The sequence below is a fragment of the Pseudochaenichthys georgianus genome, chromosome 14 (genome assembly GCF_902827115.2).
Source record: "Pseudochaenichthys georgianus chromosome 14, fPseGeo1.2, whole genome shotgun sequence".
NCBI lineage: Eukaryota > Metazoa > Chordata > Actinopteri > Perciformes > Channichthyidae > Pseudochaenichthys > Pseudochaenichthys georgianus.
Window position 1 is genome coordinate 29,968,649 of NC_047516.1, and position 27,386 is coordinate 29,996,034.

At 38.6% G+C, this 27,386-nt stretch overlaps 1 protein-coding gene across 1 annotated transcript in view; it reads right to left on the reverse strand.

Moving 5' to 3' along the window:
• Window positions 1–448: 448 nt before the first annotated feature.
• LOC117458963 (protocadherin alpha-C2-like) overlaps window positions 449–27,386 on the reverse strand; it is a 30,263-nt gene continuing 3,325 nt past the window's right edge. Inside the window, exons 2-4 of the mRNA XM_034099734.2 lie at window positions 24,249–24,307; window positions 15,074–15,159; window positions 449–4,362 (exon numbers count right to left, since the gene is read on the reverse strand). Coding sequence (XP_033955625.1) covers window positions 4,055–4,362; window positions 15,074–15,159; window positions 24,249–24,307 — 453 coding nt within the window. The 3' untranslated portion in view covers window positions 449–4,054. The remainder of the gene's footprint in view (window positions 4,363–15,073; window positions 15,160–24,248; window positions 24,308–27,386) is intronic.

The window sequence follows — 27,386 nt, forward strand, 5'->3', positions numbered from 1 at the left end:
CATTATTAAAAACCTAGCACAGTTTAAGAAGTTGGGGGCCTTGTAAGTGTCCTTTTGTTGTTTTCAGAAATGTCGCAATAGTGCAAGGGCACTGTTTCAATTTATGGCCAGGGATTTCCAGGAAGACGTGTCAGATGTTAGCATTATCTGATAGACAAGATATAAAACAGATGGTTTACTATGTGAGTTAGTGTCTTGTACTCCCACAAATACTCTACAATATCTTAAGGGATCATGCATATTACATTCTGTCATCTATCTTTGTTTCATTAACTGCATGAGCCAGTTTCTTCTGAAGAAATACATGAATGACAAGCTGTTATATAAACTCTGCCTTTGATTCATTCCAGTTTAATGGACTGTACTAATAAAACATGACGAGTTACCTCCATGATATATAGTTACTAACCGTTAGTTGAAAACAAGTGAAAACACAGCTTAGATGAAAGATATTTAAGAAAAACTTTATTTGTGACTTATTAACAAAACACATTACCAGATGAAATAATAAGATTCACTATTATCACCTTTACAATGAAAAGCAGGTGTACAAAAAAAGTTATGAACTGATCTGCACTGTCACAGTCGACTGGCGTGCACCACTCACTGCCACACCCAGCGACCGAGGAACATTCACTATACACAAGCAGAGAATACATCAACTTTATTTTTGTTACAACGTTTTATGTATTTTGACTTTTTTTTCTTCTTTTTATACAGTTTTCTTTACAAGGGATATATATGGAGGATGAGTAAATGACTTTCACACTGGTGTTCGTTTGATCATCATTTCAAAGTTTAACACAACTTTCAGGAATGATTTTCTGATCTTAGAAAATCATAAGGGTAAACACATGGGGGAGGGGGAAGCATTTCATAGCATAACACAATAGCATTATGTATATCTAGAAGATTAAATTCATTTTCAACAGGATAAAAAATGTGATTCTTTTAGGTTTTTTCCACAGAATTACTGTTCGCAATAGCTATGTATGAATGTATGAATGTGTGTGGGTCTTCCAGTGTGTGTGTATTTGAGAATGTGTATCAGAGGTATATGTATTCCGATACGCATCTCCCAGTGGAAAAACACATCTATGTATATATAGTATCTCTATATTATCTGTTTCCTTTGCTTATAACATGCAAACAGCCACTTGGTGATCTGACAGAGGTACACCTGAAGGACGGGGTAGGGGGGGAAAACACATGTGCATGAGAGGGATTGAGCCCGAGCAGCACCTACATTTCCCTACTGTGAGTGGTAAGACAATGTTTAAAAGAAAGGGACACTGAGGTGAGGTTTTATGACACTTTTCCTTCATAGTAATGCTGTTCCAATATCTAAAACTGTTTGCTACCATGCCACACCTGGGTTTCACAATGTCAGGGCCAAACAAAGCGTATCACTTTTACACCGTTCACACTTCAACAATGAAACTTGGACGTTCTTTCTGCACAGCATGTCCTTGCAATACTATTTCTATCGATTGTGTGCAGCAATTGAGACAAAAAGTATCCTTTCAAAGGTCTTGCTAGCTGAGATTATTGTCTTAAAAATGTCCTTCACCTTCAATAAAGTGGATTCCCCCCTTTCCAAGTCAACCTCCTTCCACTGCTGCTGAATTGCGCTGCATGTATTTTGTACATGGTTTTAGTCAACACCACGTTTATCAGTTCTTACTAATGGCTGACAGAAGAATGACTGCAATGCATCTGCTCATGCGAAAGAGGAATGACCTGCCCAATTAACTCTTCTGCAGTTTCCTCATCTTCTACGTTGGAGCTGCACAATGACTATTATTTTGCTTCTCCATTTTGTCTCAACATTTCCTGTACAGCATCAACCCAGATTCAACTAACTTGTCAGATTTTCGAACAATGCACTATGCAAGAGATGACAGAGACACTTCGGCTGAAAGGTTCCTAAGCTCAGCTGAAGTTGAACCTAACAAAAGATGTGTCTGTGTGTGTACTATATGTGCATGTATCTATCTGTGGTATTGAAGCAGAATGACTTCCATGAGAAATATCGTCCAACCATGTTGATTCGAAGAAACGGGAGTAGAGCAAGGAAACAGGCAGCGGGCAAGCAAATGCTCCAAGCACTGAAGCAGTTGAGGCAGTGGCACAGGGCTTGAATAACAACTACTTAACATTCAAAGACAGAAGAAGAGAGAACAGGCTTGAACAGAAATGAAGCAACAAGCAACAATCCTGCTTCCCATCCATATAATACACTCAATATTAAGGATGCCATTGGCCTCCCGTTAGTGTTCTTTTCGTATATTTTTGTGTATTCTGTATATCTGTATGTGTGTAAGAGAGAGTGTGTGTGTGTGTGTGTGAGTAAGAGGCTATGTTTGTGTACAATAATGTCAGTCTGAGTGTGCTGATACACAGTGGGATTATGACCCCATTGACCTGTGCCATATTCCAAGAAAATAGGCATGGTCAGGTGCCGGTTGCATCAGCTGCACGTAGGTTCCCTAGTTTTATCCGAAGTTAGCCACTTATCCCGATCCACGCATTGCTAAAACACAAGCGGTAGCACCACAAAAATCTGTTAACCTTAAGTCACAACTAAATAGTTAAGCAAGCAAGTAAGCAGGTGCAAATGATACAAAGTCACACAATTGCACTCACTAACAGTAAAGCAGAACTTTTTTTCCATTTTTTTTAACATTGTTCCTTTCTTCTTCAGTAATTCCATGCCAATTTGCCATTTTTAAGGACTATAACAGTGATGTTTCTGCACATTTTCTACACAATGACACATTACTGATGACAATTTTTGAAATAAGATTTTTTTTTTTTTATTCCATTCCATTAAAATCAATTTTCTGAGACCTGGCCAGATTGTATAATGCAGTAAACTATACCCTGTGTTCACTTTAATGCATATGTTAATGGTAAATAGTTTCAGGGTTTCAGCTCATTTATTTTTGTGGCAATAGTATGACAATGGCTCACAAAAACAAATTAAAAAAATCGTCAGAGACGTAAAAGATCGACTGCAACATGCAAAAACTAGTCTTGTCCTTTAAAAGTCAAATATGGATGTTATTTGCCGATTGTTTTGTTTTATGCCAATCTAGTCAACTATACACCCTGTACCCATCTGCGAGGTAATGCCATTACTGATTGGCAAATTATCTGAAATCTCGGTTATAATTTACAGCCGTAGAGTTGCCCGCTTACTACCCATCGTACAATCGAATCGAGTAATTTGCTAATAGCAAATTAACGAGCAGTTATGGAGAAACTACTTTATACCCTAACTTTGGAACAAATTTGCGCATAGTTGGTGCAACCCAGTCCAAGTCCTCAGCCTCAGCAGTGTGCTATATTACATTGAAAAACAGAGCTCTTTGTTAGAGTGTTGTCCTACTTGTCTCAGCCACCCCAATCTCTTAAAGGTGCTAATCTCATGATACATATACTGTATGCTGTTACTTTTTCATTTTCATATTATTTTTTACAAAAGACCGCATTTGCTGAATTTCTACAAGGCCTCCGTAATACTGAAGACAAAAGCCTCGGTTTCATTTTTTTTGTTTGGCTTCCACTTCACCTCCAAGTAGGTTAGCCAAAAAGGAAGGGGGCTGCATAAAGACAGAGAAGCCAACACAGGCAGCCTCAGCTGACAATGGTCAGATACAAATAGAACACCTTTTCGGGTGTTTTTGTTTTATTGTATAAAGTGGGGCAGGGGGCAGCAAATCACAGAAAGGCTAATCTAATCCAATAAAACCCTTTCTGTTTGAATTTGGTCCAACCTTTCGATCAAGTCTGTCCATTAAGAACATTTGTTTACCATAAACCTTAGACTTTTATAGGCCTACTTTATGGATCAAATGAGCCAAGACATTTGTTCTTATGACGTGGGGAGCCAGGCCTGTTCTAATGAGGGTTTGGCCACTGTACAATGTCTATGCAAGTATGGTGCAAGGAGGCTCCCTCGTTTCTACAATATGTATTTGGCGTTTGTTCTGGCTCTGTAATTGGGATGGTAGTTTGTTGGTAGCTCTGTTTTCAAGTCAGCCCTTCACCTCTAATCATCATCATCCTTGCCCTTATCCTTCTTGTCTTTCTTGTCCTTCTTCTTCTTTTTCTTCTTCTTGGCGTCCTCCTTCTTGCCGAAGCTTATGAAGTCACCTTTGTCATCCACGGGGCCGGCGTCCTGGCGAATAGAAATTATGGCTGGGGATCCGGGGATGATGAAGGCTTCAGGATGAATCTCTCCGGGCCTCATGGGCTGAGGAGGGTAGTAGCCCTGTCCGGAGGCGCCGTACCTGAAGTGCCAGCTGTTGCTGTCTACTCCAGCACCCACTGGGGGGGAGAGTTCACCACCATCTCCATCTGCACAGGTAGGACAAATAAAAATAATGATGTCAAGTCTAGCTACTCATTACATTTATGAAATCCTTTCTTGAGTCTACAAGCTATTGAAAGTAAAATTAGGAAATCGATTCTTATATTATTTAATTACAAGTTGAACAAACTTGTTCAAACAAAATGTTCAATTTTGATATTTAATGGTGCGACGTGTAATCCTTATTCTTTGAAGTGTACTCCCGGCTTGGACAAAGTCAGTGTGTTGGGATTAGTTGAGTGAAATACTTCGAAAAATATTCTCGTTGCCAACAAGAAAAGGCCAGAGTGACATGAGAGTTAGGAGGAACAATTATTGGATCTGTGACAGAAAATGTACACCAACCAGATGGAGGCAAGAGAGTTGTTATGTTCATTTGGATGTTCTTGTTTTGACAAAGCTTGGCATCCTGTAACTTATCTAAATAACTTAAGCTAGGTGGGTGGGGAAAGTAACTACAGTATATATATATATATATATATATATATATATATATAATTGAGGCGCTCGCTCTTGGTATTGTTTCCGTGGTGTATCATATTTGACACTGTAATAAAACTAAAAGACCTGTCGGGCTGCAAATCTCCTCCTGCCTCTCGTCTGATCCTTTCCGGCCACTACAGGTGCTGGTAGGCCAATTTTTATGTCTTACAGGCAGGCTAGCTATCCCTCAGTTTTCAGTTTTTATGCTAGGCTAAGTGAAACAGTTGCTACCATTCTAATGTATCACATGGGCAAAACTGCACCTACTTAGTTCTAAAAGTGAAACCAAAAAAATAAATGGGCTATATAACTGAATTACAAATAACTTTTAACTTGTTTAAGCACCAAAGCTACATGTTAAGGAAAATATTGTAATTTGTGTGAAAATTAAATGAAAGTGAAACATTCTCATGAACATAAAGACAACAACACATCTCACTAACATTGGTCTAGTCCTGTGTTTTTAGTTTTGAGCTTTTATACTACATATATTAGCTGACTTCTGCCTCTGCAGTGATAATGACATCTGCTGCTTTAGTTAGGTGTCACCTTTTTGTTTTCATTGTTCTCGTTAATCAACAGTATGAATAGACTGTAATATTTACTGGTTGAAGTAGCAGGCCCTTTCTGACCCAAACCCATGAGTCTGAAATCCATTGATAATGCCCATCAATTGGCGGTTAAACTAGGTGTAGCAATCTTCTCCAAAAATGTAGAACTATTCCTTGAAGTATAAACTCCACAGTAGCTCTTTACAAATTATATTTTGATTACTTGTGAGTGGCAGAAGCAGGGCAGTCCATTCTGACCGTGACTTCACAGAGGTAAATCCACCTTTGCTACTCAATTGAATTAATTGTCCTGCTTGTCATGCATAGCTTCCTAATAAGACTTGATGATTTGGTCCTTGAGATGTTCATCAAATCTGACATGTAAGGAATAATCAAAATGGTGCACAAAAGAGTGGAGAGAAGTAGCCTGACAATGGAGCGCTAGCCACAGGGAGTGGATGTTTTCAGGACAGATAGACCACTGGAGGGGGCTAACCTTTAAACCACAGGGATGTTTGACGTGGCAGTGTTATTTGTATTTGGCTGATGACAGCAGCCTAATCCTACTCTCATAGGAGGCCAGAGACAGGGATTCAAAATCTAACATTTTGTCCTCAAGCTTGGATGTGACAGAAAGGAAGCCATTTGGGGAAAAGATAATAAGACAAAAACCTGTGTATATATAGAGGAATTGCTATGGGAAGTGAAAATAAGACATATATATTAAGGTCAAAAGGTTAAAGACAGCGGAATGAAAAGGAAAGAGGATGTGAGATGAGATAAGAGGAGAGAGAGAGAGAGAGAGAGCGCTTGAGAGGCAGTAAGAAAGATGGGGGTGGGTGGGTGGGTTTTGCAGACACCGTGCTCTCAGGCACACACCAGTTCCCTCTGCGCTGACCTACTTTCTCTCTGGATTTCATTTAGATCAAACACGGCCCTTGCAAAAGATTCTATTTGATTTTTTGTTGTAGGCTATTTATGACACTACTGGAATGCTGAAATGGTTTCAAACCATAGTCCCATTGGGAAGTACACTATTCTGAAAATGCATCCATGAACCGGCCCCTACAAATGAGCTCTTCAAGTATGAGAATAAATTATATATAAATGGACTATAATAAGAGCAGATGTAATGGGCAGTACCACAATGCTCAATATTTCCATATGCCCTGTTTAACTACTACACCTTTCACATAAGGCTATTACATTTATTGAGCCATGACTCACTGAAAATTCATCATATTAACACAGTAAAGGATTGAGGTTGTAATATAGCAGGAGTGGTCAGATAGTGTGTCTTAAAGTAACAAAGCAGCAACGTACCATTGTGACAGGAACAGAAACACACATACATAATTAGTTTTCTTCTTGCAAAAATAGAAGTATTCATTTGTAAGCTTCATTAAATAATAAGCATGTGAAGGAACGGGATAGCTAATAAATCACTTCAAGCCTCGACTGCAGAGGAAAATGCAGATGTTGTTTCTTTGTGTTAAAAAGGTTGTCTCATGCCAACACAGAAGGGTCCTCCGCATTGTGACATAGCTCCATTACATGGGCCGCCAGCTCTCTTTACATGGTGGTCCAGAAACAACTACATTTTGGAGCAGATCCAGAACAAGGCGCAAATACTTGAATTGTGTTTCTTAAATTGCTTCAACGATTCCAGAGAGGGTGTTTGTGGTACTTTTAAATGGTGACAGAAACATTTCCCAATCTGAAAAATAAGTCCACAACCGAGAAAATTCAAGTGAACGCCCCCTTATGTCGCAACAACAAATGTTATCTTTAGTACCAAGATGATGTTGAAAACTATTAACAGTAAACAACAACTTTTTTGTGGTGTCATGAACACACTAAAGTTAGATGGGCAACTACCCACATTTGGAAATGGTTCCATTCTAGGAACACTTGAAAGCAGCTTGTGCCTTGGCAGACTCTTCCATTGCCATCGTAAATTGCCATTGACCTAAGTTATTTAGCTTGTTAAATGATTTGTCAGTGTCATATGTTATCATTTTATCTTACCATTAGTATAATTCTGTAATGCTGTTTCAGAGGATTATGATTTGATGGTATGCTCTTTAATCTGGGTATTAAACCCAGGAAGAGGATCTGGTATTTTTAAATCAGTCCGATTCAATGGCTTTCAATGGTTAGACAGGAAGATTGCTTCTCATGTGGAGGAGGACAACATTCTTAAAATAACCTGAAAAGACAGCCGGTTAGTTAAATGTGCAAAATACTGTCAGGCAGAATGTGGAAGATCTCATACAGCCAGTAATGCAGTGAGTACATTTGCTGTACGCAATGCACCTCCATTTTATATAACTGACATTTCCTGTTATCTACACTGTAAAATATTACCATGATTTCACAATATTTAGCTGTAATATTTTACAATAAATTACTGTTTTACCACTTTACAGTCTTTACCTGTAATGTTCACAATATAATACGGTCATTTTGAATTTCACAGTGAAATCAATACAGGCACAGTTAATTACTGTGAATGTACAGGATCAATGATTACCAGGATTTCACAACATGTTACTGTATTATTTCACAGTAAAATACTGTATTCAGACCATCCTCTGTGATACCACAACAAATTAAGTGATTTTCTTGCTTTCATCACTCTTGCTTGGCTTTAAATACTAATTTCTTTCTTTGGTGCAGGTTTTACTTAAATTGAAAGGGGCACATATAAATGCAACATATAAATCTATGTAAAATTGAAATGGTTGTCTTGGCTTATTTTTTTCAGGTGCTTCCTGGGCATTAACCCTGAGACGGGCTCGAAAGCCAAAAAGAGGCATGGAAATTTAAACCCCCATGTCAGCACATTCTTCAGAAAACTTGTTGACTTTGAGTTGATGTCTGCACATGTTACGTGCTCCCCTCCTTGTTTTCTGTCTGTCTCCCTGCTGCAGGTGCACCAGGTCTTCCCCTGGCTCCGCCTCTGCCCAGGTGTTCCAAATTCCACTCAGCCGTGTATATATAAAGAGAAGCTGGAGGAGAAGGATGTCTCGCTTGTCCTAACGCCGGGAGACACTGTCCTCAGAATACCTCTTTGACAATTTTGAGCTGTAGGCCATATTTTTGCAGGTGTGTTTATGTTTAGCCTGGAGGACCTGGTAGTCCAGTTTTCGCGGCTTTATTTTGTTTCCCATAGGGTTTATAATTGATTTCTGGTTAGGGGGGAGCTCTGGGTCCTACGGTCCGTGGTGTGGCTGGCTCGGGTTCCCTCCTTCTGTTTGTTCCTTTTGGCCAGTCCTCCAGACCTCTTTTTGTTTCCCGTTTTGCTTGTGTGAGCAAACGGCTGATTATCAATAAATGCTCGTTACCAAGTACCGGTTATTGTGTGTATTCTTTCATGTTGCGGGTCTCAGCACGAGCCACTACCGCGGAGTAGAGGTTGGGGCCGTAACAACATGTCCAAGACACTGTGAAATGTACTTTGCACTTCAATGGAGTAATACAAAGTTAAAATGGGCATTTTCTTTGTTGATTGAGCTGATTGAATTGTGTAGTTATGGTAAAATCCCAGTGAACTAGTCAGATTTACAATATATTATTGTATTATTTACATTTGTATATTTACAGTAAATTACTGGCTACTGTGTTGCATTACTTCTACAGTAATAGTGTGAAAGTAGAGGTAATTACTGTAATTGATGTACATCAAGGTACCATAATACCACATTTCTGTACTGCTATATCACAGAAATTCCATGGGCATGGCAACTGTAAAGTCACAGTATGTAGTTGTACTTTTATTCTAATTTACTGTAAAATATATACAGTAAATTACTGTGAAATATTCACAGTCAATTACTGTGAAATCCATGCAAATAGTAGCCAGTAATTTTACAGTCAAACATTTTACAGTGTATTTAAATGTTTAAAAGTGTTTTCAGTCGTTATATTTTGTTAACACATTATTTAGACGGACTTAACCTGCATTTATGGAGGTAAAGACAGACAAAGGATATTTCTTTTGACATTTTCATTTAATTTTTACAGGTTTAAAACCCTGTAATTTGCAAACAAAGCATTACACCTAATCCAAAGCAGCCTGCAAACTACCTTTTTACCATAACATGACTTTTAATTATATTTAAGTATAATGGGGCAGGTTGCACAACTCTCCTACAGCTTTACAAATATGATTACACGCAAATAATGTCAGACCCAAAGTAAATACAAACACCAAATGGAGGAGAAAGGTCAATACGTGCACACAGTGGAAAGGGTTCTGCCTCCTGGAAGTTTGAATGTGCTCATTACATTTTAATCAAGCGGAAGACCTCTGCGGATGTCTGTTTTTCCTGACAAGTTTATCGTAAATATCGCTCACTTCAATTGTTCTTTAATACAGCTTGATGTGTACTTAGAAAATAACAGAGCCATTTAGAGAAAAATACACAAGCCTAAAACCAAGAAGGCCCAACTCAAGTATTGAAATTGGTAATCCAAAAAGCAATGGCTGACATAATAGTGACTACGTCCACTTCTTATATAGGGTCTATGATTAAAATGTACTAAGCCTGATGGAGGTGCTAGACAAACGGTGATGATGGGTTCACCTATACATCCAGATTATCCTCCGATTCAAATTAATATTCACTTAAGATTTTATAGAATATTATGCGTCTAGTCATTCTTGGTATATTTTGATTTGATCCAAGTTATTTGGTATTGGCCAGACCATTGCAGGCAGGCTACGGGACCTTAATTGTGGTGGACCACTCATTATAGAAAAAGGTAACAAGAAGCCTTTAGATTTGGCCTGCGTAATATATTGTTTTCATTGCAATGTCCAATTCTGACATCGTTTTTTGTTCTTTTAAAGTGAATAAAAGCAGAAGACTTTGAAACGTACTAAATGTAATTTTTAAATAGTGCCTTTTGAGTTAATTTAAATGTTACATTTTATCAATAAAATAAATATTATAAATCATTTCCTTTCATGTTTTAAGAAGAAATAGAAATGCTAAACTCTGTAAACTTTAATACCTGTTTGTATATATAATTAAACCTGTGCTGATTATGAGCCTGAGACTTTTTTCATTGCCAGACTGCGCTGTAGCTATTGTGCATACAACAATAAACCCTTTGAACCTTTGAATTACTGTACTAGTAGTAAAAGAAGTAAAGCTGGAAACCTCACTATAATGACTGTGTTCCTGCAGTGAGGACAATTGTACACTTTGAGAGCAGTACAGTGTTTGGTTTATTTGCACTTGATGAGGCTATAGCATTTCATGTCCTTATGACCAACAGAGGTAAAATGTCAAGTGGCTGTGAAGTGTCTAATCAAATGAATATTGTCTCAGCGACTCGGGACATCCCAGGGCTCTCTGCAGCGGCTGTGACGAATCCAAAACCCTGACATTGTTAATTAGAATCCTGGCCCAGGTATTAATCTGAGATATTCCTCTGTGTGTGTGAAAAGAAAAGAAAATAAGTCATAACGTGCTGCAAGAGCTTTGCTTCCTCTGCTACTGTTTCTCTAACATGGAGGATTATTTGTAACTCTGCCATAGCTTCATATTAGCCGATCTTTTGGAGCAAATTCGCATCCTGAAACGGATTATGGTGAAACGGCTGGTAAGCAGGTCAGCACAGCTCCTTGTGAGGAGGTTGCCATGACACCTGCTAGATATGTGGGTGTTTGAAGCCTCATTTCGTGTCACCTTGATGTCCTACATTTAAAATAGGCTGTGTTTTTTCTATCTCATCCAAGATACGATTCCATCTAAAAAAGAATCCCTCTAGTGGTTTGTAGCACATAGGGTCCCACATCTGTGTGTGCAGTAACGCTTGTATAAATATGTGTGGTTTAGCCCATGCATTCTGCATGAGAAACATCTACCAGAACCATTATTTCCTCAAATATTACTGCATCCCCTTTTTTTACCTGCCCCTGCAGAGTCTGCTTCCCTTTTCCGTTCCCTGCTCCTTCCTTTTTTTCCTGTATGTACATTTTCCATTTAAAGATATGACCCGTTGCCATGGAAACTGCCTTCGCCCACTCCCTGCTGATGGAGGGTGCGGCTGCTGCAGCAATCTCTCAGTTAGACAGTGTTGCCAGGCAACAGGTCACATGGCGTTCCCTAGCAACAACACTACTGCAGGAACCTGCCAATCCTCTTAACCTTTCTCTTCCTCCATCCCCCCACACCTCGCTTTTTTCCTTTTCTCTCCATCCCCTTGTACCTCTCCTCTGCTCTCCCTCTCTAAAATTGCTTTTAATGTTACTGGATCTCTTTTTTTCTCCTTGGTACTCTCTTATTACTGATACTAGCTTCTCTCCCCCTCTGGCATTAGACAAAGGTCTCCTCATCTGCACCATGGGTCACTTACATAAACACAGTTTTGAGGGTGCCGCATTTAGATGCATCAGAGCATACCAGACAACTTCATGATAACAATTCACTGCAGACATGAAAATGTGTCACAAAAAAGGCTCCACCTCTTGATGCATAAGAGGATTAACCTGCAATCCATGACATGTCTATGCCTTTAGTGCCAAGCCACTCATGACAAATGATTTCCTATCATGCAACAACGCATGTCTGCAGTAGACACTGTACACTCTGCTTAAAGACAATATTTGAGTCTTTACATGACCATGGTGGCAGCTTTTTTTAAACTGCTTACAAAAACACATTCCTCTGCAGCCAACAGGCACAGAGATGCGGGTAGAGCTTGTACCTTGAATCATTTCCCAGCTTTTTCCCCCAGAGAGAAGCGCTGACAGACAGTAAGACATAATCTGTCACTTGCTTGCCGTGTGATTGACTGGGATGCTACCCTTCACCCTCAGATCTCTACCCATGTTGTTATTCCTGCAGCTAGACAGAAAATCAATAAATGGCTGAAGGAAGGAAGGATGGAACAGCTCACAATGTTCCAAACACTGTTTCGAAGTTGTACGTTTCAAAAGTGTTCCAATCAATGGACAAAAACTGTCTTTAGCTTCCTTTGAGCTTGTGTTTATGTGAAGCACAGGTCATTTCCTAGCCGGTTCTATTTACACTTATGTTGTGCTATGCAACACAGTTTTTATGTTGCCGCCCACTCAGGACAGCTCATGTCTTATTAAATACACACAGCTTTTTCAGTCTGTAGCTCCCTATGCTGCAGCTGCTTTCAAGGGAGGATACAGTTGTTTATCTGTGGCTCTGTGAAAGAGCTCCAGGCTTTTGGCACCTCAGCTAAGCTCTGCATGAACACTGCAGTGGAATTCAGATCATATAGATATTTAAAGCAGATGTCAAATCCAAAGTTTTACCATATTATCTGAACCAAAGATTCATTCAACTTCACAAATGTATTACATATTGTGATTGTGATTAAATGTAATTTAGTGGCTTTTATTTTGAGACAACCTCTGTGTTGCATGCCCTATGGGACTCCTTTCTGCAAATATTGACCAAGATAATATATTGTCATTTTTTATTAATTGTTTCACATTTTAGGAAGTGCTCTTTGTTGCAATGATGTTCACATAATAAATACACATTTCATCTCTGTACGTTAAATAATAACCTAGTGTCAGGAGACAGTCAGCCTAGCTTAACCTGAAGACCAATATTTGGGAGAATCAGTAAGCTCAGCACTGTTCAAATGAAAAAGACAAACATTTGGGTACCTGTAAAAGCTCACGGACAAACCACATATCTTCTTTAAAGTAAGGTGACCAGATTTTCAAAATTAAAACCGGCGACATTTTGAATTTTGCAGTCAATATAACATTAACATATCCAATTTTCTTCACTGTTAAAGAAAAAACGGGGACAATTCTGGTTCAATGTAATTCGAATATTTTAACTGTTGGATACAAACAGAAGGACGATGGCTCATATATGAGACTTCAAAGGTCTTTTATTTTGAAACTCTACATCAGAATGTCCTGCTATCACCCTGTAGTGAAATAAGTATTTCATTGACTTCGAATGACTCTTTGATTATGGACAGTTTCCAATAAATAATAATCAAAATATAGATGAACAATAGATCTAATTTGAGATTTTAAACAGCATACATTTTAAATTGTGCTTCAGAAAGTAATGTTATTTTAGGAGTGTTGTGAGATGGTGTCAACATCAATTGAAATTAGTCACCCAGTGGAAATATCAGATATGTCTTCATAACTGTATACTTACATTTTACATTCACTCATTTATAATGTGGTAGTTATACGTAGTTTGTTTTAAATTATTATTGATCACATTATATAGTACATATTTCTTAATTTAAGCTCCAGTATATATGAATATGTTTGGTGTGTTTTTTAGGTATATTTGTTATTGACCGAGTAAACGCTTTTATTTTGAAGGCAGTTTTTACATGCCTTTACCGTAATGCATAGGACGTGCGGGCTGGCTTGACTGTGTTTTCCGAAGTGGGGGCTGGCTTGACCACAGTCTGTAGTGTTTACCCAGTGTTTCCTGACATGAAACGTTTTATTTCACCTTGCTATGTGTTTTTAACGTATATTAAAAAACAGGGACATTTCCGGGGACAGTTTCAACCGGGGACAGGCCAATACAAATGGTCACCCTACTTTAAAGGTCCCATGACATGGCCATTTCTACTGATCATAATTCCATTGTTGAGGTCTACTAGAATAGGGGGCAGCATAGACAGGTCTTTTCTGTGTTAGAGTTTTACTCGCTACAGGGTGTACTTTGAGAGTTTTTGACTTTGCAGACCGTTTACATGCAGAAAAACCTGGGTAATAACTGGAAAAGCATGACATGGGACCTTTAAACAGTACAAAAGAAAATTGCAAAGCAACTTTCTACACTTTGGCTCTTGTACAGAATAAACAAACAAGATGAGCCTATTACATGTTGAATAGCAAGCTTTAGAGGTGCTGGTAGCCATTTTAAAAAAACAACTTTAATCAAAACAAGTCTAGCCGCTTCCCGTTGTTTATAGTCTTTATTCTAAGCTAAGCGTATCATGGCTGTTTTATAATGAGCTACAGATATGAGAGTAGAATGATTCTTCTCACCCAACCCTTGTTAAGAAAACAAACACGCATTTCCCAAAATGATAAATTAGTGTACTTCTTTACTTTAGCTTTCTAAACTATTATCTGTTTCCTTGAAGACTTAAAATGTGTCTAAAATATTTGTTTTGTGACACTATTACAGAGCATACATAATAAAAAAAAAAATGATAGTCCACTACATCACTGTAGCAATTGTTTAGCTAACAGTAGTAGCTTACACAACAGTTTATGACCTGGGCAGTGTTGGGTTATGCCCTTCTGTCTAATGATGTTATTATTTATGTATATACGAATAGCTTGTACAACCTACTGTGTTTATGAACCCCAGGGTTTAATTTATTCACCTGCCAGCAGCTTTATTGGGAAGGAGTAACATGAGTGCAGCGACAGGGACATGAACACTTGCTGGCTTCCCCGACCATTATGTTTTTGGCACGCACAACAAGGGTCCCAGAGGTATTAAATATTTGGTGCCTGCTTAACATGCCTTTCAACAAATACCTTGGAGCTGTACATATTGTGTAAGGACATTCCAGTACACCTGACTTGAACATCCCCTGCTTTTGAATACACAATTTCCCAAATAAGCTGACACTCTGGGTGCTTTTGCCCCACTCCCTCCTCACTGCTACTCACCTGCAGCACTGGACACAGTGGGCCAGTTCTGGACCAGCATCCCCTGGGCCCCCCGCACCATAGAGGACTCCTCCATGTGGACCGAACTGAAAGGCAGAACACATTCAGCAAACTCAATGAGACACTTCAAATCAAATATTAATTCAACCTTTGAATCAAACATTGAGTCATTATTCATGGCTATACAGTCTGGCTGTTAAGCATTTTCATATTAAAGAAGTTTGTTTTTATGATAGTATATATTTCCAAAGCATCAACTGAATGGCTATTAAACACTTACATTCTAAACATTTCTAGCAGCATTGGCCACTATTTTCAGGCCTCGACAACCCCAGTGCCGAGAGCGACCACTTTTGGACTGCTACATCTATTTCTTGTACTTTTGGTGCCCCTAGAATCCACTTACCAGTTTTCATATATTAAAAAAACAACAACATTCAACCCTTACATGTACACTGCCTTTAAAGAGCCTGTGACACGGTTTTCCCCCATCATCCAAACCCATCAATTTGAGTACATATCTAGTACATATATGTCCCCTTGAAAACCGTTACTGAACTGATTTTGGATATTTGTACTTTGATAACCATTAATCTGCCTTCAATGTTGACAATTTTCTGGATCTTCTCGCGGATTCTTCAAGTCCCGCCAAATGATGGGTGACGTCATTGCGGGCACAGCGCTCCAGCTGCACCGTCCAGGATCCCAGCATCTGCATGTAAACCTTTATATATATACAGTCAGATGTAAACGCACGACGGCGCACACAGCAGCAAGCTCAGACAGCGATGACAGGTTAATGTTGAACGTGTCTGAGAGCTCATATGAGGCTGAAGGATCGGTTTATGTTGTATCTGTTAGAAGTTTAGGAATGAGGTGCGTCAATATGGGCAATCGTATGGTCATGTAGCCAGTGGTGGAATGGGACTAAAAATCATCCCGGGACTCTCGACCGGCCCACTTCGGTACCGCTAGTAAATTGTCAACGGGGGGAGCGGGGGATGTAAAATACAAATATAATGTATAATGTCTGTGTCTTTGACATTAGCGCTGCTAGCCAGCTGTGCCCTGTACTATGAAGCCAGTTCAACAGACCCTCGATATGTTTGAGTAACAAACAAACTAACAACAACAAACTAACAAACGAGATCTCGCTAAGCGGTCCTACGACGCTGGTTATCAACTCGGTAAATCAAGCCAGGGTTTCTCTCTCCAGCTGAGAGCGCGTTCACGTCTAAGACACGAGTGGATCTGACTTTAATTACATTTGTCTCGAGTGTTTCGTCAACATAATGTGTTAAATAATACTTCTGCATCCAGTCTGTGACACTGTGAGTGTTGCACGGCCAGATGAGGCTGGAGAAGCTGACTCAGATAAGGAAATATATGATATATTATGATATTATATGATCGATGATCTGATTGATGATGTAATATGAATGATAAGTGCGACACGTCGGCGTCTTCTCTGCATACGGCAGTTTAAACTGTATTTTCTTTATCCTGTAATATGACTTGAGAGATTTAAACTCCGCACACTGAGTGGATCTCTTTTCTATAGACGCCGGAGGCGGGCAGCGTCAGGTAAAATAAGTTATTTAGCCTTCTCAAACCTGAGCCTCACGCGCCGCCTATGGGGGATGTGCTAGTTACTTATCCGACCGGCCCACTTCGGTACCGGCCCATCGGGATTCGTCCCGATGGCCAGTCCGCCACTGCACCCAGCCCACGTAAACTGTCAAAGGGGGGAGCCTCGCTGCGGGGAAACGGTGGACCTAGTGTCCCGATCGGAGTGGGAATAATAATAATAATCCGTGCATTTTATCCATTAATTTCCCCAACATTGTGGTAAAAAACCACACGTTTAATCCATGTTGTTGGTGCCTACTACAACTACAAAAAGCATCGGTTTGTTTTCTCATCAGTAAATGCAGACCGGCTCAAACAAACGATTTTTAATCATCATCCTCACTCATTATTGAATGTATCATATGTTCGCCGAATTGACATGAAAGCACTAATAAATGTAGTTTCATCCACTTGAGTTTACAACCACAAAAATAATCGATTTGTTTTGATATTACATCCGACGGGAGGAAATTCAGCAGCTCTCACTCCCGATTTTTAATCCTAATGTAATCATCATCTTCACCACGATCATTTATGTTTATGTTGCCGAATTGACATGAAAGCACTGACACATATGAATATACTGTAGTCAGCTTCATTAAAACGTTATTAAAGTGCCTAATCTCAGTAATTCACCATTTCTACGCATAACAACACACTTTGTCCGTGTTTGGCTCTCGAAGCGTTCCCGCATTGACGTCACTTCCGGCTTCCCCCAAAACTTCAAAATGAGTGAAGGAATTTCCCCGCGATGTTCGAAATTATTGATATTTAACGAAACGGTATCGCTTTTTCTTTTTTAAACTGACGGTTCGAGATTACTAGTAGCCCAATATTTCATTGCACAACAGTTGTTGGGATGGTGTCACAGGCTCTTTAAACAGTGAGAAATCCCCTTTTACCCTAATTTGAAGAGCTAAATAAAATTGAGCCAACATACATTTTATTAAAGGTCCCATGACATGGCCATTTCTACTGATCTCGCTGTCTGCGAGACAGCGAGACATTGACAGATGCGACTATGGAATATAGAAGAAGCCATTTAGAACATTTGCTTTCAGTTTAGTATATTTGTGTAGCTGTTGAGTAACACAGGACTTGCTGTGGTTTAGAGTTGTCATGCCCTTACCCCTATTTTCCCATCATCCTTCTTCTACAATTCATTCTCTCTCACGCTGAGTGCCTTTCTTCTGTAAACGCCGACTGCAGCTGCTTCACAGTAAAAGCTTTCCAATAGCACTTTCTACTTTGCTGGTCTTTCATCTGTCAACATTTTAGACTCCATTATTTACATATTCAAAAGGGATACATAACATTTTGAAAGTACTTAAGTGTTTCCAGCTGATCTTGTTACATATTTATATTTTTAATAATTATGTGTATAAAAAGTAGGACACTCCTACCACACCCAAATGAAAAATATTAAGAATTCACGCTACAAGCACAACATAGACTCTCAGGATGTTGGCAGTTTTTGAAGTCTGAGATGTTTTTTATTTTACATTTCATCAGTAGACATGAAACCTAAAGGGTGTTCTTTTCTGGGATCTACTGTTTTATTCGACTCAGCAGGTGGGCTGTAGATGTAGAAGTCATTCCTTTTATATATTTTCTACAAGAAGGCCTCAAAGTAATTATTATTTTTAACATTGAATAGTAAGATGATTGTTTTACCCTTTACCATACATTACATGATAGACGCTATCCAAAGCGACTTACCAGTGGCGAGCCGTCAGGAACCTCTAGGCACATTTTTTTGCTGTTTACAGCATTCCACTAGTTCTTCGATTCTTTAATCATCTTCTTATTTCACCAAATAGTTTGGCTCTCAATAACTTCAGCATAGTTTCAGCTACAGAAACCATTCAAATATCAAAATAGTCAGCCTTTTCAGCACATGATGGGAAACGTTCAACTTTTTCAAAATATTGTATACTTTTCAAAATATTCAGCTTTTTAAACTCTTTTTTTTAACATGGAACTCAATGGGAGGAACCTTCAAATCCTCTTTTACCTACACCTTGCACCAAATGCTTCTCCTTCCACATACTTTCAGATAGAGACTTCATTCCAACTTTAAAATGATCACAAACCCTTCAGCTATAAAACTTGTTCTTCAGATCCTTCATATCTTTTACACTTTTTGAGATATTTAACTTAGTTTGGAGCTTGGTAAAGAGGCCTTCTTAGGATTTAAACATGAGTGTGTACAACCCTGTCTCCTAAATATTACGTTCCCACAGAACTAAACTGCATTCTCAATTACGTTAAGCAAGAAACGTATTTTCTCCCACGTTACGTTCGTTATGAACGTATCTCAAATACGTTTATTTTCTACATATCTTCTAGAAACATATTTTCTCCCACGTTACGTTTGTTATGAACGTATCTTAAATATGTTTATTTTCTACATATCTTTGCTATTTATTGTCTTGCTTATAATAATGATAATAGTCATTTACAAATATCATTTTAGAGCACACATTTGAAATCAGTTGGCGAGGCTGTAATTTTACCAGCTGTTACTCTCATGAGCGAGGCAGAAAATAATAGTTTTTAACATGCCAAAAAGCTGCTGTGTCGTTTATTGCACCTCAAACGTTAAAACAAATCCAGTTACGTGTTTCTGTACTTCCTGTAAGAAGAAAGGACAGTAACATAAGATCTCTGTGACGCCAGATGTGGTGTTGTTAATGCGATATGATATCCGAAAAACATTTCAGTTTAGGATGGCCGAAGACACTACACTACCCATAATCCCCAGCTATCGTTTGGGACTACAGTCCCGTTGACAAACCCCGTGATTAATCTTCAAGCTCTGTGATTGGATGTTGGAGTGGCAGTGCGCCAAGGTTACGCCGAGAGTCAAGCTCTTTGAAATAGAACGAAACCAAGGCAGACTATTCAAAACTGGACTCGAACGCCTCCCCAGAACTACACATGCTGGCTATTGTGTTTCGCAACATGTTCTCTATGGCACGTCTCTACTGGGAGTTGTAGTTTTAAAAGACGTTTTTTCGTTTTTCCAAAAATTAGAAGTTGACAGTATTAAACTGTGTACAGCCCTGGAGGTTTAGGCGATAGGAAACACATTGGTGTGTACACATTTAAAACATTTAATTACTACATGGGTGAAAATCGCTTGTATCCATAATGGGCAGCATTAATATATATTCTACTCCACTACAATTCAGAGGTTAACCTGGTATTTTTACTCCATTACATTTATTTTAGTAACTCTGCAGATTCTGATTAATGATGTGAAATATAAACAACCTTTAAAGCAGACTTTAGTTACACCTGAGTAAAATTCAGGGAAAGGTGATTGTCAAGTGCCAACAATCAGGCGAGATATTTGATAGTTGGTGCTTGAGAAGACTAAACATTTATCTGCAGATCTCTATAAAGTCTATTAATTACTCGTTATTCTCTACTAATAGTTAATTACAAGACATCTATCAATATGTGTGTACCTCCACCATTAAATTGTCATATTCTGCACATTTCTTATACTATCTACATACATAAGAGTATAATTAATGTGTATAATATCAGTTAAAATAAGTGCTTCAACATAGTTAACATTGCAGGAAAGCAATACATTAGACGTTAAGTACTCTGTCAGGCTTAATATTTATCTGTAGATAGATACCCCCAAAGTTTTTTTTTTATTTGAAAGAAGACCTTAACCTAAAGTATTATTTAATGTTTAAATAGAGGTTAATTAGTTTGTCTGTTTTGCACATCCTCCTATTAATATCTTTGTACATCGTGCACTGAACTGTTTTATTGTAGAGATCACTTACAGTATCTTCTTGATTTTTTATATTCTATATTTCTATCACAGACCTTCTACTTTCCCCCTATGAAAGTATGTACTCTTAATATTTTTTTCATCAAATAACATTATTCAACAAAAATAACATTATTCAACAAAAATAAATCAATAACGTGCTTTAACCACTAGGCGGTGCACACAAGGTACACACAGCATACTAATAATAACTTTGTATTAGGACACTTGTATGTATAACATCTGAAGATGTGTAGTTTTATTCATGTTTTTACATAATTTTACAGGATATTGCTATACTATTTCTCATGCTTTACTTCTACACATTAATATCTGATTTGTAAAACATCACAGACAGAAAGGCATATCCGTCATTTAATGGTAAGCTATTGAAATTGTGATTCCATAGATGTGTCTCCCATCACCCAAATCCCCTGACTATTCTCTCAACTCAGTATTTACATTCTTATATTCAAAGAAAATCAGTCCTTTTCTATCAGCTGTGCACCGTTATGGTGTAAATGTAACCTATCTACCAATTGGATCAAATATAAAAGTCAGCCATATTAGTATTGATACTGCAAGGAGACGTATTTTGTGAAAAGAAATGCAAGGTGTTGTTTAATTGTTGATATATTTATGATCCACGTCACATATTCAGTTTTGGCGGCAGTTCTCCTTTTTGTCCAGAAGTCTTCTCATCAGGGCTCTATAAATAAAGAACTACAGCAGATGTGTAATATTTAATGCAGCCGAACTGTGTATTACAATGCCGTTATGTGATGACTTCCAAAGAGAAAAGCAAGAACACTCGAAATAAAGTATTATTATTATTATTTTTTTTTATTTTTTTCGGATATCATATCGCATTAACATCATATCCCAACATGCATTGCGGCTAAACATCCAATCAACAAGCTTCAAGCTGAGGATCTTGGGTAATCTGTTCAGTGGGTTTGTGTGTATCCTCAAAATGTCCCTTATAGGCCTACGTCTGTTTCCGGTGACTTTATTTACGGCTAAAAAGCCCAAGATTATAGAATTAAACGAATAAATAAAAACAAGGATAATTGTGTGTTATTGTTGAGTAAATAAGGAAAAAAGGATTTTCAAAAATACAGATTTCAGTATTTTGAGGCTCTAAGCCCCATTTCTTTTCCTCACAGACGGGAAAAAAAGTCTGACATTATACGATTTAAAATAAAAACATAAAACACCAGCATGTAATTTACGTTAGAATAAATAGAATGGTTTTGAATAATAGATGAGAGTAAAATCTACGTCACTTTACAGCCCCGCCCATTTTTGGGGAAACCAACGCTGTCATTTGAACGGCGATCAAGCCTGAAGCCACAGAGCTCTTCTGTTACTGTCCTTTCTTCTTAGAGGAAGTACAGAAACACGTAACTCTGGATTTGTTTTAATGTTTGAGGTGCAATAAACAACACAGCAGCTTTTTGGCATGTTAAAAACTATTATTCTCTGCCTCACTCATGAGAGTAACAGCTGCCGAAATTCCAGCCTCGCCTACTGATTTCAAATGTGTGCTCTAAAATGATATTTATAAATGACTATTATCATTATTATAAGCAAGACAATAAATGGCAAAGATATGTAGAAAATAAACGTATTTAAGATACGTTCATAAGAAACGTAACGTGGGAGAATATATGTTTCTAGAAGATGTGTAGAAAATAAACGTATTTGAGATACGTTCATAACGAACGTAACGTGGGAGAAAATACATATCTTGCTTAACGTAATTAAGAATGCAGTTTAGTTCTGTGGGAACGTCATTTTTAGGAGACAGGGTTGGTGTGTATTGCGCAGCTGGTTAAGGCTTAGAGTGCGTGATGTCACAGCTAGTGGAGTGGAGGACAGCTCGAAATTCGCCATATAACTGCCATAATTCTCAAACCCTACACTCCTTGGACATCATTTGTTGTTAAATCAGAGCATTTAGGAATCAGAATAAGCTTTTTAAATGGCAACATTTGACTTGACAAGATACAATAAAAATGTTTTATTCTCAGAAAAGCTCCGGTGTTGCTTTCTAAATGACTGTTGAGGTAAGAGTGACATCCTGCCAGCATGCAGGACCCTGAAATCAAAGCAGCTAAATGGATTTCAGCCATCATTTTATGTATTATTTACACCCATGCTTTCAGGTCAAAGAGTCAAACAGGACATTCAAAAGGGCAATAGGGCTAATTTCCCTTAAGCTTTCCTACTTAAGCATAACACAACTGGGGGGGAAAGGATGACACATAATCACTAAATTGTAACTTTAGATTAAGAAACTTTTGTAATGATGTTATAAACATCCAAAGCCAAGGGTTTCCAACCTAGTCCGGAGATTTTCCCCGCATACATCCATAATGAATCCAGAGCTTACTGTATAGGAGGCACTACCCTGGCTGTGGCCTCTGCAATGCAGCAGAGCATCTACAGTACCTCAAAACTGCAACACGCTTATGTGTCACGTTGAATAGGGATTAGTTATAAATAAAAAATGGCTGTGTGCATTCTGAACAGTGTGAGTTTAACTTTTCCATAATCAAGGGAGCTAGTTGTAACGGGTGAGAACGTGACACAGATACTGGTGTTTTCTCCACTGACTGAATGTGGGTCAGTAAAGTTGACGCTCCACGCTTTGTTTAGATATATTACAGCATGCGTGTTTTAGGGTGAAGTGTTAATACATGAGCCTCTCTGTGTCTTAGCGTGTTACAGGCACTGCCATTCTAGAGATGGCAGCGGCAAATTGCAATGATGATTTATGTTAATCCATGTCATGTTACAGTGACTTGATGACATGATGCTCATTATGATACCCTCCACGCCATAGAAATTAACACTAATATCCAATTAAATCAAACTTAGACAAGGCAGAGGACTGCACGACTGAGCAGTGAGCATTGTTGGCAGGAAATTAGGAGAATTTAGTACAAATTACAGATATGCGGAGGTAAAACTCATTAGTCCCCGACGTTACAGCTGTCCTCCTATTAAATTAGCGGAACACTTGATTATGTATTTTAAACAACTTTTCTGACATGATCATTACCAAATTCAAATAGATACAAAAAAGCTATTTTTGGATCCAATTTCAGTATTCTCTGATTGCTTTGAAACTAATGATAATGAGATCTTTAGACCAATCTATAATTCAGATTTGGTCAAGCAATAAGGCGTAGGAATCTCACTGCAGGCCAATTAACAGCAGGAATAAAGTCCAAAAATGTCCTCAAAAAGACACACAGAAGGGCATGCATGTGTGATGTGCACGTAGAGACTGATGCATGTGTGGCTCTGATCATCTGAGAAAGGTCATAGTCAGCTCATTTGTCCTTCATGCTTCCTGCTTAAAGACTGGGGGGAAGCGACGCTCAGAATGTAGATGACCTATATAGTGTTACACTGCAGAGGAGGAATGCTATGCATCCACTGATGGGAGCTGCAGATGGCTGTTCCCCAAGAAGGAAGACGTTCACAAAGTGATGCTGAGGGGGCCACTGATGGTTGTTTTTAATAATGGCACATACTGGTCAGCAGTTTTTTTTATTGCGCTGCTATCATTTCTGATGGAAGTGTAGGGATGTGCAAAAAAGGTGATGATGTGTGGATAAATGTTGTATTAGATTCTGTACATTTAGCATCTCTGATAAAGAGCATTATGATGGGTCACTGTAGGTGTGCCTTTTTCTAGAGGATCAAAGTTGTAAAAGAGTTAAAAGATAGAAATGTGCTTACCTCTGCATCCCTGTCCTCAAAGATGCAGAATATCGCCAGTCAGCATTCGGGGCTTTCGGCTGAGCGAGCAGGAGGTAGAGAGAGAGAGAGAGAGAGAGAGAGTTAGGTTTGATCTCATTCAGTGCAGCGCTAGGCTGGGCCATGGCCTCATCAATTAATCACGATACACATCCCAGCTCTGGACGTGATGGGAACACTGCAGTCGTGTCCCCCATCGCGCTCGCGCACACACACACACACACACACACACACACACACACACACACACACACACACACACACACACACACACACACACACACACACACACACACACACATTGATGTCCACAGACACAGAAGGACTTGAAAAAGGGCAGTAACTGAACGCCATATTGACGAGTTGTTGGACAGTGTCACTCTGCGACTGTATAAATGTGGGAGTGGGGGGAGAAATGCCCTTGCCCTGAGTGCCGACTGGCTGTGTGTGTGTGCACAGACAGATGTGTATGTGTGTGTGTGTGTGTGTGTGTGTGTGTGTGTGTGTGTGTGTGTGTGTGTGTGTGTGTGTGTGTGTGTGTGTGTGTGTGTGTGTGTGTGTGTGTGTGTGTGTGTGTGTGTGTGTGTGTGTGTGTGTGTGTGTGTGTGTGTGTGTGTGTGTGTGTGTGTGTGTAACTGTGAGTCTCTGTATGCTCCTGATGAACCCGGGCTGAGCTGAGTGGTTGGAAGTCCCAGCAGTCCCTGTGGTGAATAATTGCCTTTGAAAACCAATAAGCAAGAGCCATTATCGCCAGGGCAACCGCATCCGATACCTCTGGTTTATATTAGCCGGGTAGTAGATGAAGTATTTAGATCGTTTATTAAAGTAAAAGCAGCAATACAAAACAGTAGATTTACTGTTTAAAGTGAAAGTAAGCAAACGTATTTGCGTCAAAGAATACTTCAAGAACAACAATTAAAATGACTCATCCTGCACAGTGGCCTAATCATAAAACAATTCAGTATACAGTATTATATTATTGAATTATAATAATTAATGCACTAATATGTTCATAAAATATTTAGTAATTGTACATTTTCATTATTAATTAGAATTTTCAATGTAACTTAAGCTAAGTGATAATTGTAGTTAAGTAAAAAAAAGAAACACTTCCTGTGCATTTCAATAGAGTAAAAGTATAAAGTGGCAAGAAATGAAAATTCTCAAATAAGGGAACTTAAAATGTAATTAAGTAAAGTATTTGAGTAAATGTACTTATTTACTGTCAACCACTTGTATTACTTGAGGCATTTATATAAACAATATCAGTACAGTATAGCATCACAAATGTGTCTGAGTGTAAGACAATGCATGTTACAACTGATCAATAATGTTTGACAAATTAATTTCTTCTATATTACATACATTGGATATTTACTATACTGAAATTGAAACACATTGCCTGGATGAGGGTAATCTTTAACAACATATGTAACACTATTTTAAATGATCTTACATTAGCTCTCATCAGAGCTGTGATGGTGTAAATGGTAAGATTTATTTTGATATAAATATATTTATATGCTTTTTTTAGCCTCTCATCATATACAACTGAATACATTTGGGTTATAAACGGACATTTGTACAAGAAGATATTCAGAGACATTGAAGCAACTTTGATGGACATTTCTTCCGATTTTCGAACAAAAATGTTTGATAGGGAAATAATTATTGGCAAGAACAATTTTTAAGAAGGAAAATACTTTGCAGCTCGATAATGAAAACACTTGTTAGTTGCAGCTCTGGTTAAAAGTATTGAGATTTTTGGACATTATGTTAAGGCTGCCAAGACTGCTATTCCTTTGCCTTTGATGATGGACACATTTTGCTGATGATAATGCCTTCATATAAAAAAAATACCATATTGGTCTCATAGGGGGAAAGCCCTATTTAATGAGCTAATCATTCATGCCTGATTATGCCTACACATCACTTTCCTCATGAATAGGTACCGTCTAGCTGCACTGTATGAAATAATGTGAACAGCTGCATTCATGCAAAATAATTTGGCAGCATCATGTGGGTTGTAGCCTCGGAACGGAATAACCCTTAAAACAAAATAAAAAGCTGTGTTTAAGACACAAACCTGCTCAGGCAGCAGCAAGTGTCCCAGATAATGCTGGCACATTGTGTTCTTCAGTTCAATTCAGAGGGGAGTATTTCCTGCTGGGAGAACCAGCATAGAGTAAATCTAATTTACAGGGCTAAGGAACAGAGGCTGGAGGTTAATTTAATCTACAGTGCTACATTAGTCTTGGTTGGAGATTTTTTTTGTAACTAATGTCCCAGTGGCTGGCAACCGATAAGGATGATGCATCCAGAGATGAACGCCTAACCTTAGCAGCATTTGCCTTAATAATCGGACAGAAATATGTTTACCTTCTAATCTAACGTCTCCTGCATAAAGGCAAAAATATATACCCAGAAATCTCCAACATGGACTCCATAAATCTACAACATGAACATGTCAACATTAGAGGTCTAAACAAATGGCACATGTATCTTCAGGACAGCATGTAGACTGTAGAGCATCTCGATTAGCATCATGTCAATTATACAGCGATATAAGTGATACTAGTGTTGGTGTTTTTTGTTGCAATAATGTCATGTAATTCAGGGATTTTTGATGTACTGTAGTGTGTGTGGAATTAAATCATTAGATATGGCTTGGCAGGTGAAGGCATTCACTGTTTAACTCATCTCGAATAGTTGTGCAAGTTCAGAAGAAAAAACTAGTCATAGGGCCTCTGATCAAGTCAATTAACCCTTACTGCTCCAGTGCAACAGTCACACACAACTCACACACACACACACGTTTGCCCCCACACACAAAAGTGAAACACACTTGCACAGAGAATGAGAGAGTTGTGAATACTACGTGACCTGTTCCTAGTGTAGATGTGATGACAACCTCAAACTGAAACACAAATCTCTGAATCATCAGAACTAACAGAAAACCCTGAAAAGCATCAGGCCTGACACTAATGCAGTGTGAGTGCTGAGCTGGGCTGGGCGACAGCACAGCACAAGTGGGAACTGCACAGAGAGAATGAGGCACGCAAGGATTCAATTCATTGCAGGAGGCGATCAAACTTGACATACAGAAATATCAACGCCCTG